This window comes from Gnatocerus cornutus, chromosome 6 (genome assembly GCF_029298725.1).
Source record: "Gnatocerus cornutus isolate USDA-ARS CGAHR chromosome 6, icGnaCorn1.1, whole genome shotgun sequence".
Taxonomy (NCBI): domain Eukaryota; kingdom Metazoa; phylum Arthropoda; class Insecta; order Coleoptera; family Tenebrionidae; genus Gnatocerus; species Gnatocerus cornutus.
Window position 1 is genome coordinate 15092816 of NC_142238.1, and position 14410 is coordinate 15107225.

The following is a 14410-nucleotide window of genomic DNA, read 5'->3' on the forward strand; positions in this document are numbered from 1 at the left end:
TTCAAACTCGCGGTTATTATTTTATACCAGTGGCGTAGTTGAGTGGTGATGTGTGGAAATAAACTTCTTCTTTCTTCAAAATTGCGTTACTGTTTCTTGCTCTTATGGACGCCACTGATTTCATTTCTTTGGTCGGAAGACTACTTGGATTTTTGCAAAGTTTAAAATTGGATTAAATGGAACTAATTGGATTTTAAAACCTTTTTTCAAGCCCATTTCGGCCGATTTTTCCAGATTTAACCGTTGAAACTTAATACAACTTTTTTTATTATTTTATATAACATTATTTTATGCATGTCTATCTGTACTTTGTGGATTCAGCCTCAAAAACCGTTTTTTTAATGGAAAAAACCGCCATTTAACGTCAAATTTAGTTGATTTTTCGACGAATTTTGAGGATTTAATACACATTTTAGCCCAATCACCCCGATTTTCTCAAATTGCTTGTTGAATTTTGCCAAAACTTTATTATTCTATGCATTTTAATCTCCAAATTGCTGATGCAGCCTTAAAAACCGTCTCTTTATAAAAAAAATGTCATTTAGCTTCAAATTAAGTCGTTTTTCTTGGCCGAAGTCTGCGAATTTAAAGCACATTTCATTCGATTTCTCCAGATTTAATTGTTAATTAAACTTCATTATTTTATGCATTTCAATCTCTATGTATTATGAAGATACAACTTCAAAAAACTGTTTGTTTTTATAGAAAGCATTTAGCTTCAATTTTAGTTGATTTTTCAACGAATTTTGAGGATTTCATACACATTTTAGCTGATTTCTCTAGAATTAACCAGAATCTTGATAAAACTTCATTATTTTATGCAATTCGATCTCTTTTGTGCAGATGGCGCCTCAGAAACTCTTTTTTTATGGAGAATATTGTCATTTAGCTTCATTTTTAGTTGATTTTTTGACCAATTTTCCGGATTTCAAGTACATTTTAGGCGATTTCTTCAGATTTAACCCTTAAATCGTGATTATTTTGATTTCAATTCCATTTTAGGCGATTTCTCCAGAATTAACTATCGAATTTCGATAAAATTGTATTATTTTATGCATTTCGGTCTCTACTTTACAGATACAGCTTCAGAAACTGTTTCTTTATGGAGAAAATCAACATTTATCTTCAATTTTAGTGGATTTTTTGACGAATTTTCAAGCACATTTTAGGCGATTTTTCCAGATTTAACCATTAAATCGTGATAGAACTTCAGTATTAATTTCGATCTCAACTTTAGCTTGAAATTTAGCTGATTTTTCGACGAATTTTGCGGATTTTATTTAAATTGAATCTTAGTAAAACTTCATTATTGTATGCATTGCGATTTCTACTCGGCGGATACAGCCTCAAAAACCGTTTCTTTATAAAGAAAATCGGTATTTAACTTCAAATTTAGTCGATTTTTCGACGATTTATCCTAATTTATCCTAATTTAACTGTTGAATCTTGATAAAACTTGATTATTTTATACATTTTTATACATAACTTGTAACGAAAATTCTGCAGATTCCAAGATAAATTATCGTTCTTGATTAGGCATTAGTCACCCTATGTTTTATAAGTGAGAAAAATGCTAAATGGCATTACATTACTTGTTGTATAATAAGTATTTTATACAACGCTTTTTTTTCATTACACAAGTAGACAATACAGTTCATTAGACATTTATAAAATGAGTGTAAGAAATATTGAATATTGACTTAATTGTACTTTAAACATCATTTCATAACATCAAAAAGCATTTAAAGTCGAGTTTTTCTTTAAGATTACTTATTAGTCTTCAGTAGCCTGAACGAGTCTGTACCAACAGTGCGCTAAAACAGGTAAATTATTTACTGATAATGTTTAACAAAATACAAGAAATATTTTACAACGTTGAATTGGTTACCCTACCATTTACATGGGTTCGCAATAAATGCAAACATTGAAATTTAAAAAAATCGTAGATAAAACGTTGTATGCAACACGTGTATAAAGTCTCTTGATGGCATTCCTGCCCTTTGACACCTTCGCAAACTTGTGTTATAAACTAGTCACAAATTTTAACAAATTTTTGACTCAGGATAAAAAAATTTAGTTTTGTTCTGTGTTAAAAATTAATATCTCGAGAAGCCATAACTTTAACTTGTGACGTAGCTTTTGTTTACATTTTGATGCGATTCGTAATCAATTATCTTATCACATACAAACTCAGTTCACACATTAAAAATGACATTTATTTTTAGAAACAATTACCTCACTAAAAACACTTCATCAGTCATGAGATTTTAAAAGAATTTCGTTCGTTTGTTTGCACACATTGTTCATCTTATTCTCCTCGAACTTCGACGTCGATATTCCAGTAGAACACACGGAATTACACCGACGCCACTTTGCTCTTCTGTTTTGAAACCACGTTTTCACCTGAAAAACCCTCAATAGCTAAAAGTGCTAGTTTTTTTCTTCGTACCTGACGATCCGTTAACTTAAGAGAGTCAGCGAGGAGTTTTCTGTCTTCGGGACTCAAATATTTGTGAGATACGAAACGTTGTTCTAAGGCGTCGGTTTGATTGGCGGTGAAACGGACTTGACCGCCTTTTCTTTTAGAAAAATGGCACACTGGGGGGAAGAAAGCCACGGGGAAAGTGTAGTTCGGCCAAATGGGGCTACGTGTGTAGATGCTGGGGTAGGAAAGTGCTAGAAAAAATTATTATTGCGGTTTTTTCTTAATTTTTAATGTTCGGAATCACTTAATGAAACTATTCATCACTGATATGTTAATAACAAATTGACATATCTGGATTTATTGTGAGGGTTATTTGAACACTTTGATGGATGAAATTGATGATAATACACTGATTACGACTTAATGTTTGAAGATCCTTCTAAAACTTAATTGTGCAGCTTGTAATTAATTCATTCTTGTTAATTAAAGTGTACTAAACCGATTACTTTTATCGACGTTTCCTGAAAATACCTCAAAATGCGCCAACCTTGAAGTTATCCAATTGGTAACCACGGAGGTCTTCCTTTGACGGTCGGAAAGTGGCTAAACCCAATTAAACCGTGCGCGTTTTAGACGGAAGTTTAAATTTTTATGGTTAAAGCAGTGATAACTTTATCTTTGGAATTTCTTAACTTTTCAGAAAACGAACCTTTAGGTCTGTAGATTTCGCACTCCTGACTATGGCACATCCTTTCGTTTTGGCACCAAACACTACTTCCAGCAAACGGTTCACTTACAGATCTATAATATTGGAAATTCGGTCGATTTAGTAGTGTCTTTTGTAAAATACTGTCCGCGGCCGTTGGAGAGAAACATTCGGATTTTTTGTCACAGTAACTCTCCGACTTTGTGTCTTTTTTGAGGATGTCTTCAATGCGAAAAGACATGGCGAAACTAACACGTGTGCGATCTTCGGTGGTGTTCTCGAATTTGCCCCGGCAATTATTTAATAATTTGTTTTATGTAGTGAGATAGTGGTTTTGGTCGGGATTTACAAAGACCGCTTGGATTGGTTAGTGTTATCGAATTGCAACGACGATTGTTTCCGTTTTTTTTCTCGATTAGATTCATTTGCCTTCCTTCCTCACGGCTTCTTCGCTTCGGGTATCTCTGAGCTTGATATGATAATTGAGGACGAATTAATAGCCTGTTTTGATAATGACACTTGATGAGCACTTATCGGCTTTTCGGATATTCCTGGAAATGCATCCGGGGCTCCGCAATATCGCGAGTAATTTGCCGATTCCGTTCTGTGGGATGGGAATTAAACGAAAAATTCGAACGCAAGCAAATCAATAAAAAATATACATTTTATTAAACCAAAAAAATAGAACCAGCAGAGCCAAAATAACATAAAAACATGAAAAAAAATCGCTTGGATTTGGTATAATCGGATGGTAAATTTCATAAATAACATTGAAACAATTATCTATTGATTATATACAAAGTGTACATTTAAAAATAACTATATTTACGACATGAAATATCAAGAGCACTTAAGTTTCGCATCTTAAAATTTAATCCTTTTTTTTTACATTGAGCTGTCTTCATTGATAATATTAAAACATCTTATAAAATAACACTTAGGATTTTGGTACAAGTGGTAATCATTTCGTTTCATAGAGGGAGTCACAATATATACATTACAACCTGCAATAAATTACGTGTTAAGCTTCGACGAGCCCAACGAGGTCATCATGTAGTACAAAAACACAACACAGGCAATGAAGACAGTATTATATAAATAATATTTACACACTCGTTTTGTTCCGCTTATTTGATCTTTAATTTAACAAGCAGTCCGTTCAGGCTTAGGTTTAGGCTTTACTAAGCTGCGGCCTTCAGAACTGTCCGAATCTGAGGAATCTCCGTCACTCACAGCCACTACGTTGTAGTTACATGTTACTTTAGGTTTCTTAATTGATACTCTGCTGTAGCCACGTTGAGCCGCCTGAATACTGTTTCTCTGCAAAAACAAACAGTTAAATGTATTCGGTCGACAGTTCATATCCGAAAATTGGTCCCCAAACCTTTTTGTCTCCGGTCAATTCGTCCCCCGCAAATTTGTCCCATATACAATAAAAATGTAATCTGTTTTTCATAATTTATTATCTGCATATGGTCTGGCAACAATTGTAGCCACCTCTACAGTATTTATTTTATTAATACAGTGCAACCTCGATTATCCCGATTATCCCGATTATCGAGTTGTTAAACAAACATACGTTTAAGGCAACAGAATTATTTGGAAGGTTTTTTTAATTTAAAACATATACAAAATTTAAAGAAATGTATCAACATCTTAACAATAACGATTTTTAAAATTGAACAATATTAAAACTTAACTCTTGACATATTACATAAAAGCAACTATTTTGTAGTAAAAAATTTAGTACTTTCATTTTTTTTTTGGTCCCAAAGTTTTATTTGGCACTTGAGTTTTTAGTTTCCTAAATTATGAAGATATTTATTGCAAAAGAATTTATTTCAAGCGAACATTTCTATTCAAAGGCAAACATTTTACGCATAATTTTGTTTTTACGCTCTGCACTGACTTAAATCTCATTAAACTACACCAACCAGTACTCGTGAAATTTCAAATTTTACGTTTCCTAACATTGGAAGCAAAAGTACGAAGTAGTTAGTATTGTTTTGTGTGTTTTTTGTAATGCACGGATAATCCGCACCCGGATAATCGAAGTTCTACTGTATTGCAGGAAACTAATGCGTTAATTCAAAGATATTTTTTAGACGTTCTTTGCATCTGACCATTAAAATGTTCTTCTTAATATATTACGGATTTACTACTTTTATGTAATTTTTTATTTTGGGGGACACAGAGTTAAAAGCTCAAAATTCATTTGCAAATGTTTGTTCTAAAAAAGACATTTTTTTCGATCATTGAAAATTTTTCAAACAATAATAATAAATATTTAATTTTTCGTCCGACTATGTGTTTAATTTGTAATGCGCCTTTATCGCATGCTAACATTGCAATTTTTTGTATGTCTTCCCTATAAATGTTATGATTTACCAATAACAATTTTATTAGACAGTCGAAATTCCATAACTCGAAGTCTGAAGGGAAACCACAATTGATGCGAGTTAAAGAAAAACTAAACAAAAAATATTTTTTTTATTGAAGTTCATAATCCGTTATTAAATTTTAGAGCATATGTTTGTTCTTACAGTTTTTTTCATAAAATTGTTTTTTAAAGAATTATAAATGTACTCAGTAGCACAGTTTTTCATTGTAAAAACAAGAGTTTCAATATTTCAAACGCATTTTTCACTTATAAATGTCAATTTTCAAAATCTACATCGTTTCGAGTTGCAATTTTTATAATTTTCTAAAATTTTTGTTAAAAATCTGCTTTTGATATGATTTTTTGGGATATTCTTCTTCTTGCACTTAAAAATTTGTTTAATGCCTCAATTCTTCTAGTGGAATATCGTTGTCAGAATCACTACTTACACCAGATTTTCGAAATATAATTCAGAATAGTTTTTTCGGTGACATTGGAGGATCTTGTTACAAGTTTCATAGCTATCTAACACTTTTGATAAAATTCTAAATTTATGGTGCCATTTAAAGCTATTAAGATACTTCAGAAGTTTGAAGAAAGTACCACAATATCAGCTTTTACAAACTATTTCTGAGAAAAACTATTTACACATCGTATGTTGGCAAAATTTTATTCGATTTATGGACATTTTCGAGTTATAGAGAAAAAATCACATGTAAATTTTAAGGAAAGTTCAAATTGTGAAAGTTCGACTATATTTGATTTTTTTAATTGTAAAAGAAAGAATTTTCTTAGTATATCGCTACCTTATGCTGCAGATATCAATTTTAAGTTATTATCAAAGATCACACTGGAACTAATTAAACTGGGGACAAATTGGTGAGGGACGAATTATCGAATCCCGCAATAACGTACCTGTAAGACTATAAAAACTGTTATAAAAAGTATGACTACACAAAGAACGGCGATGATGGCCAGTCCCGTGATGAAGTTGAAGGGACTAATTAGTTGTAGAGTATTCACAGGTTGTGCGGATAACAACAGCGCTTGTACGTCTATCCGCCTCTTATCTTCCTGCATTTTACATCCTGAAACCCTCAAAAGTGAAAACAACCCTTCAACGCTAGCGCCGTGACGAACCTATACAATTCCGACAAGAATAATGGCACTTTTGACACCCATACTCGGTTTTGTAATATCCCTCGGGACAATCTGGTCTACATTCTCCTGAGAGAAGCTGCCATGCGGATGGACATGTGACGCATTGGTTGTGTGCCGGGCCGCTGCACGTTTTGCAGCTCATGTAACATCTCGAACATATCCCTTTATCGCTGTAGTAACCCAAGGCGCACGTGGAACTGCACTCTCCTCCTTGCAACTAAAAACGTAAAAGTGAAAGTTAGGGCGTCTTCAATTTGCCGATAAACCGACCTGGAGGCCTGTTATACATTCGCTACAGTTAGTTTTCGAGACGCATTTCGAGCACGTGTGGAGACACGGCTCGCACAGTCTTGTTCCTTTGTCGTGGAAGAAGCTTTTATCACAGACGGCCACACAACGGGTGTCTTGGAGGATGAGGGGGCTGCCGCACGAGAGACAAGCGTGTTCGGTGGGGCCGTCGCAGGACTCGCACGTAGAGTGGCACGGCTTGCACAGACCGCCGTCGAAATATTGGTCTGTGAAAGAAAGACATTCCTAATAACACAACGACACCACGTTGGTTTACTTACCGATGTCGCAGCGGTCGCTGCCGTGGGGCACGCATCTCCCCTTCGTGTTCACTTGCCAGTCTTCTAGGCACGAAATGCACGTTGTCTTGTTGCATTCCGAGCACCCCGGAGGACATTCGATACACTCGTGTTGATGTGGATCGGCATAATGATGAGCGGGACATTCTTTAACGCATCGACCTTCGTTCCAGAAGCTCCCTTGACCGCACGCTATGCATTGGGAGCTGTTGGATCCGTTGCACGTCTCGCACGTTTCGTGACAAGGCGCACACCTGAGGACGACAAGCATTTTAATACGACATGACTCGTGAATTGATGCTTTTTTGTTTTGTTATCGCGTCGTACAGTTCGTCCCTCGCAAATTTGTCCCTGAAAGCTCTGTTTACATGCGCTGTAATAATAGTAAGAGCACGTATTTGCGGTCACATACAATAAAAATGTAATCCGTTTTTCATAATTTATTATCTGTATAAAAATGTGAGAGTTTAAATAACCAGTATTTATTAACCTCGATTATCGGTGCATCTCGGGATCAGAGCCAGCATGGATAATCGAGTTGTTAAATAAACATACGTTTGAGACAACAGAATTATTTGGAACGTTTTTTTAATTCAAAATATATAAAAAAAAAATTACAAAATGTATCAACATTTTAAACAATTTTAAATATTGAACAAAATTGAAACTCAACTCTTATCAGACATATTACATAAAAGCAACTATTTTGTAGTAAAAAAATCTAGTACTTTCATTTATTTCCTTTTTGGTCTCAAAATTTTCTTCGCCGCTTGAGTTTTTAGTTTCCTGAATTATGAAGTTTTCATTGCATAAAAAAATATTTCAAGCATTTCGAACATTACTATTCAAAGACAAAAATTTTAACTCATAATTTTGTTTTTGCTCTCTGCACTGACTTAAATCTCATTAAACTACACCAACCGTTACTAAAATTCCAAATTTTAAGTTTTTTAACATTGGAAGCAAAAGTACGAAGTAGATTATCGAGGTTCTCCTGTATTGCAGAAATCTAATGCGCTCATTCAAAGTTATTTTTTAGACGTTCTTTGCATCATCTCTGATCATTAAAATGTTTTTCTTAATATGTTACGGATTTACTGCTTGTATGCAATTTTTTATTTTAGCGGACACGGACAGAGTTAAAAGTTGAAAATTCATTTGCAGATGTTTGTTCTTGAAAAGAATTTTTTTTTATCATTGAAAATAATTTAGAATATTTTTCAAACAATAATAATTATTATTAAACTCTTCATCAGACTCTAATTCATTTGTAATACGTCGTTATGGCATGCTAATATTGCAATTTTTTGTATGTATTATCTAGAAATATTTTTTCCGGCGATCGTTTGTTTTTAGGTATTATTAATGCATAATTTATCGGCTAAAATCATGCATTAAAGTAGGCAGCTATTAATGAATGATTTAATGTGTTTATTTTAGACAACCATTTACAGACGATGATTTTTAGACTTCACATAGAGACTCCTAGTTCGATAGACATCGTTTGGAATTACACTCAAATTTGACAACTGCGGACACATCGGGCACATCCATCATACAGATAACCTCACTTTAGTATTTGTATATTTGGTTGCATAACCACCTTTGTATCAATTTTCTATTTCTGGTAAATTTTTCAATATTCGATCACAGGAAAAATTTTGTAACTAACTCTATGGTTAATGGGCGATTAATAATGTCGCTTATTAACGGCACGGTTAAAATCGTTCAATTATTAATCGCTTTCATTAACCAACTTGTTTGTTAAATAGCTATTATTTACCAGTTATAATTTAATTATATTTGATTTTTTAATTGTAATAAAACGAATTTTCTTAGTATTTTCTTAGCTACCTTGTGTTGCAGATATCAACTTTAAGTAAAATTATATAATCCCATTTTTCAATTATTATCAAAGATCACACCGAGACGAATAAAACTGGGGACAAATTGCATTGGGGACGAACTGTCAAGGGCAAACTGTCGGGGACGAACTGGTCATATCCCGTACAGTTCACATCATTAGCGATAACTTCATGAGAAAACTTGCGCGAACAATCCAAAACAAAGTTTTATCCAACTTACGTGTAGTCTTCCGTCTCGTAAGTGTTGGAAGGACACGACGCTAAACACTTGTTCTGGTAGAGGAGCAAGTGATGGTCGCAACTTGTACAGTGATCAGGACGATCCTGGCATCCGACGCAGTTCGGTTGGCACGGCGTGCACGTCTTAGCGGAATAATCTACGACAACGTCAATTTTTCTGAAAGCTTGTCACATAACGCAACACTTACCTTCAAAATATCCTTCGGGACATTGTTGCAAGCAGAGATCTAGATCAACGACCCTCACGTGACCTGGGGAACACGTAAGACAACTTTTTTGGTCTGACCCGGTACACGTCTCGCATGCTTCATGACATGGTTGGCAGATGCTTTGAGAATCGGCGTAACTTCTAGGAGGACAAGTGCTAACGCAAGTTCGGTCCATCCTCTTGTTCTTGCAAGCGATGCATTTTGCCGGTCCTCGACCGAAACAACCTTGATCGTCACATTGCTCGTCGCAATTCTCTTTGGTTTCTTCATCATCATCAATATTGTTGTCGTTATCGCGGATTTTAGTCTTCTTCCCGTCCAACGAACTGATGGATTCTTGATTCTCCGACCCGGCGAAGGAGTAGACATTCGGGAAGTTGTGGAAACTCTTCAAGGATTCGGAATTAAAGAAGTTATCGGTGACCGGAGTGACGGCTTCGGAGATTGTGGGGAAAGTGAAGGTATTGAGAGGATTTTTCCAGAGACTTGCGGCTGGGCGGCTTCCGGGTTTCACTCTAATTGGATCGACTGAAGTACCATAGAATATTAGTTGCCATTTCTTCAAAACTCCAGGTTGGTTCACGTGTCTGTTTCCGGCATTGATGATCCTCAAAGTCCATCGTCCTTCCGCGCGTTCTCCCCAGAAGTGGACGCTCAAGAACGGCCAATCATCAAAATTCGACGCGATGACATCTCGAGGCCGCTCAAACAATAACGTGGAAGTCGTACCCATCGGCGAGACCAACAAAACCCGCAAATTTCCTCTCGGGAAAAACCTCAGCGAGATTTTACATTGCACGTGCTCTAAATAATGAACTTCGTTTAAAGAATTGGTGCAAGCATCGACGTCCATGTGGAAATCCAACGTCGTCCGGAACTCCGGTTCGATTCTCCGGTCCTCCACCAACTCCTGTGATTTACAGATGTGTTGCGGTGGTACTGTGGTCCATTTCTCCGCCAAACTGACTAGTGCTCCGGCGTCCATCAACCCATAGCCAAACTTGTGCGAAACTTTGCGACCAATGCCGTTTGTAATCCACCCACTCTCCTTCTCCAGCGGCGTTGATCTCGATGTTAACACCACCAAGTATTGCATGTCACGCCACGTTAAACTCGGGTTAGCTTCCAAAGCCAAAGCGCAAATTCCCGCTGCTAACGGAGCCGACGCCGACGTTCCCGTATGTTCAACCGTGCAGATATGATCAGGCCGGAGATGAGCGTCCATGTCCACCGTCGCGACGCTCTTATCATGTCCCGGAGTTCCGGAACTGTACGTCGTGGCGAGAGTCGATGAGCACTCTTCGAGGTACCATGGCTTATACCTGTAAAAACTTCAGTGACGACGTTTTTATTAATTTCGGTGACTTACCCTCCTTGAGTCGCGCTCGAAATACTAAGAGTGAAAATACTGTTCGTGTAACCGTCACAGTTACAAGAATCGGTGTGTCTGCCGCCGTTTCCTGACGCCCAGACGAAGATGGAACCTTTACCTTTACGACCACTGGTGACGCCGTAGATGAAAGCGCGTCGAGCTAGGGGTCCGGGGCCGTCGACGGTCTTTCCGTCGTCTTCGGGCCCCCAGGAAGCACTGTATATGTCGATGTGTTCGGGGTTTAGACCCAGGGCTCGGGCCTCCACGGCGTCGTTAACCACGCCGTCCAACATCCGCACACCTTAAAGAATAACAATAAATCTATTATAGCCGAATTACATACTTTGCTTTTTCTAGGGCAACCGTTTCACAGGCTATATTAATTAGAATGCTAATAAGATGTCATGTTTATTAAATTTTTGTAACCATGGTAATAATAACGTAACCATGGTGACACACACCGTAACTATGGTTACAACAACAGAGCCACGTGAGATTCATACTTTTTAGTAGAAATTAGATGTGGAGAACAATCGTAGATAAAATGCTGTACGATACACGCTTAAAAGTCACTGTGATTTTGAAAAAAATTTAATTCGTTTGTTTGTTCTCCTTGTTCATCTTAACATATTACTCGTCGATGGAGTTTAAAAGAAGAACTTTGAGGTGTGTTTTTTATATATCCAAGTGTATTAGGGTCATTATACCCGTATTAAATACTATGCTTTATCTATACCAACCGTTTCACACTCCATTTTAACCACAATTTTAATGATATGTCAATTGTGACAAACTTTTACATACCGTAACCATGGTTACAGAAACTGATGATTGAAGAGCCACGTGAGAGTCATACTTTTTGTTAAAAATTAGATGTGGAAAATAATCGTAGATAAAATGCTGTACAATACACGTTTAAAAAGTGTCTTCATGGCATCTGTGAATTTGAAAAAAAAAAAATTCCTTTGTTTGCCCACGTCCATCTTATTACACGTCGATGGAGTTTAAAAGAAGAACTGTCAGGTAAGTTTTTTAAACATCCAAGTGCATTTAGGTCATTACACCCGAATTAAATACTATGCTTTATCCTATACCAACCGTTTCACACTCCATATTAATCACAATTCTAACGAAAAGTCAATTATGACAAATTTTTAGATACCGTAACCATGGTAACTATAACCTAACTATGGCAATTCATTTCGTAAGCATGGTTTCAGCAACTGATGATTAAAGAGCCATGTGAGAATCATACTTTTTGTTAAAAATTAGATGTGTATAACAATTGTAGATAAAATGCTGTACGATTACACGTTTAAGAAATTTCTTCATGGTATCTGTGATTTTAAAACAAATTTAATTCGTTTGTTTGTCTAATTTCACGTGAATGAAGTTTGAAAAAAGAACTGTGAGGTGAGTTTTTTAAACATCCAAGTGCAATATGGTCATTATACACGTATTAAATACTATGCTTTATACTAACCGTTTCACTCTTCGTACTAACCACAATTTTAACGAAATGTCAATTGTGACAAATTTATACATACCGTAACCATGGTAACCAAAACGTAACCATGGCAATGCATAGTGTAACCATGGTAACGGCCACTGCTGTGTAATTTGAGAGTCACGTGAGAGTCATATTTCCACTTGTTGGAATATGAGAATGTTTTATGTACTTCTTCTGACGCATAAGTATATTTTTTGGGTGTATTTAATTGAAACCGTCGTAGCTTGAATCCACTTCTTTTTGTGTTTTAATCCATTCAGGATCCGTTTATTATCGGTCGATTAGTCGAAGGCAGTCGACTTTGAAATTTTTGTAATTCAGTAGGGGGAGTGGCTTGAAAATGCAAATCGTCTTGTTGGAAGTTTTCCCGGGGACGATGAATAAATTAAAATCATTAAAGAAATATAATTTAATGGGAACGTTAATGGGTTAAAGGACAAAGAAAATGAATATAAATTTTAGGTAAGTTCACCATAGTCGTTGATCTGACAGATTAAAAACAGGATATGATACGTTATAATGAAAGCGCGACAGCGGAACGCTTGGGCATTATTTCTGGTGATATTTTGCCCTTCCTCTATAAAATTTAAATATCGTTCTACGCACAAATTGAACAAAAGAGCGGGCAGAGAATGAAATAGAAATCTGCGAAAATCAAACTTTCATAAAAGTATAACGTGGCGTTTTTCTTCGTCGTTTCTTATTGATTTCGCAGACGGAACTCGTGAGTTTGTACGATTGTTTTATGTAATAAAAAGTAAATATTCTCGGTAGTATGCAAGACTCGCAATGCTCTTACGGTATAATTGGACCCTTGAGGCTTGTAATATAAAACGGTGACATTATTGTATATTTCCCTTGGTTTTATCCTTTATCTAGTTTTACATTTTCTAGATAGCGACTGCATTTCTACAAGAATTTATCGTCATTATTATTGCCTCTTTTATCCGTCAAGAATTAAAATCTTGAAAAAGCGACGACGAAACGAACGCGTCGAGACGGAGCGCTCGCGACAAGATGAAAAAGAAATTTTAAGAAAATTTATTCACAAGACGAGGTTGGCGACATCACTTATTTCGGCATCATTATTTTTCTCGCACGCCGAAACACACGTTCGCCAGGAAAAAATGCGCATTTTTAGAGGCAGCTCCGATGCACTGGCGATAAAAAACCTTCTAAAAGCAACAATTTTTTCAAGGTAAATAATCAGGTCCACTCTGTATTCACCCGTTTAATCTTCGTTCTGAGGATGACAGCTTTGTGCTCGAAACACGCATCAGAATTCAAATTTTTATCAATGACAGCGAGCAATGAGATTTCTTTCTTGCCGGTTTTTACAGGATGTAATCTCTCTTGTTTTAAATTAGAGTCGGACATCGAACCGGCACTCGTCGGTTGACAAGCATAAATCCCGGATTACAGGATAAATGTTATCGCCGTCGTGCGCCATTACTACCAACGGTGCCGCCACAATGGTTCTAATGACCCAAGATGAGTCCTACTCTCATCCGTGGAAAACATTCCTGTTTAATGCAGTTGAGAGTAAAATTTAACTTGTTTTACTGCCGGTTTTCTCCAAACTTCTAAGGGTATCTACAACTTCTTCTAAGTACAAAAACGCGTGTCCAACAAAAATAACACTGGTTAACACGATTTTTGTCGTTGGTGTAAAAAGTTGATGTTCTTGTGTAATTTGATCTCCTGAACACGACGGTGACCTTGAAAATTCTCTAGGATCCCCAGTTTGTGAGATATATAAAAACAAAAGATCTTTTAGATGAAGAAAAATATCAAAAAAGAAAAAAAACATTTTTTTCTGGTTTAGTTATCTCAAAAACGGTTAACTGAATATATTTTTGTTACTCTGATACCCATAACTATGTGAAAATTGTTAGCAATTTACTAGGTAACATTCAAAATATGACTTTGTGTCAATTTTCATAAAAAAAATTTAC

General features: G+C 36.0%; 2 protein-coding genes across 2 annotated transcripts in view; both read right to left on the reverse strand.

Moving 5' to 3' along the window:
- Positions 1–1530: 1530 nt before the first annotated feature.
- Positions 1531–3609, reverse strand: HHEX (Hematopoietically expressed homeobox). Its single transcript, XM_088040154.1, has 3 exons — positions 3135–3609; positions 2450–2676; positions 1531–2403 (listed from the first exon to the last, which is right to left on the reverse strand). The coding sequence occupies exons 1-3, from the start codon at positions 3370–3372 to the stop codon at positions 2254–2256; spliced, it is 615 nt and encodes a 204-aa protein (XP_087896280.1). The 5' UTR covers positions 3373–3609; the 3' UTR covers positions 1531–2253.
- Positions 3610–3901: 292 nt separating this feature from the next.
- The window catches only part of LOC148173345 (furin-like protease 2), a 132739-nt gene continuing 122230 nt past the window's right edge, over positions 3902–14410 (reverse strand). The window contains exons 7-14 of the mRNA XM_088040153.1: positions 10943–11246; positions 9553–10895; positions 9345–9501; positions 7242–7513; positions 6943–7187; positions 6652–6889; positions 6427–6599; positions 3902–4451 (exon numbers count right to left, since the gene is read on the reverse strand). Coding sequence (XP_087896279.1) covers positions 4275–4451; positions 6427–6599; positions 6652–6889; positions 6943–7187; positions 7242–7513; positions 9345–9501; positions 9553–10895; positions 10943–11246 — 2909 coding nt within the window. The 3' untranslated portion in view covers positions 3902–4274. The remainder of the gene's footprint in view (positions 4452–6426; positions 6600–6651; positions 6890–6942; positions 7188–7241; positions 7514–9344; positions 9502–9552; positions 10896–10942; positions 11247–14410) is intronic.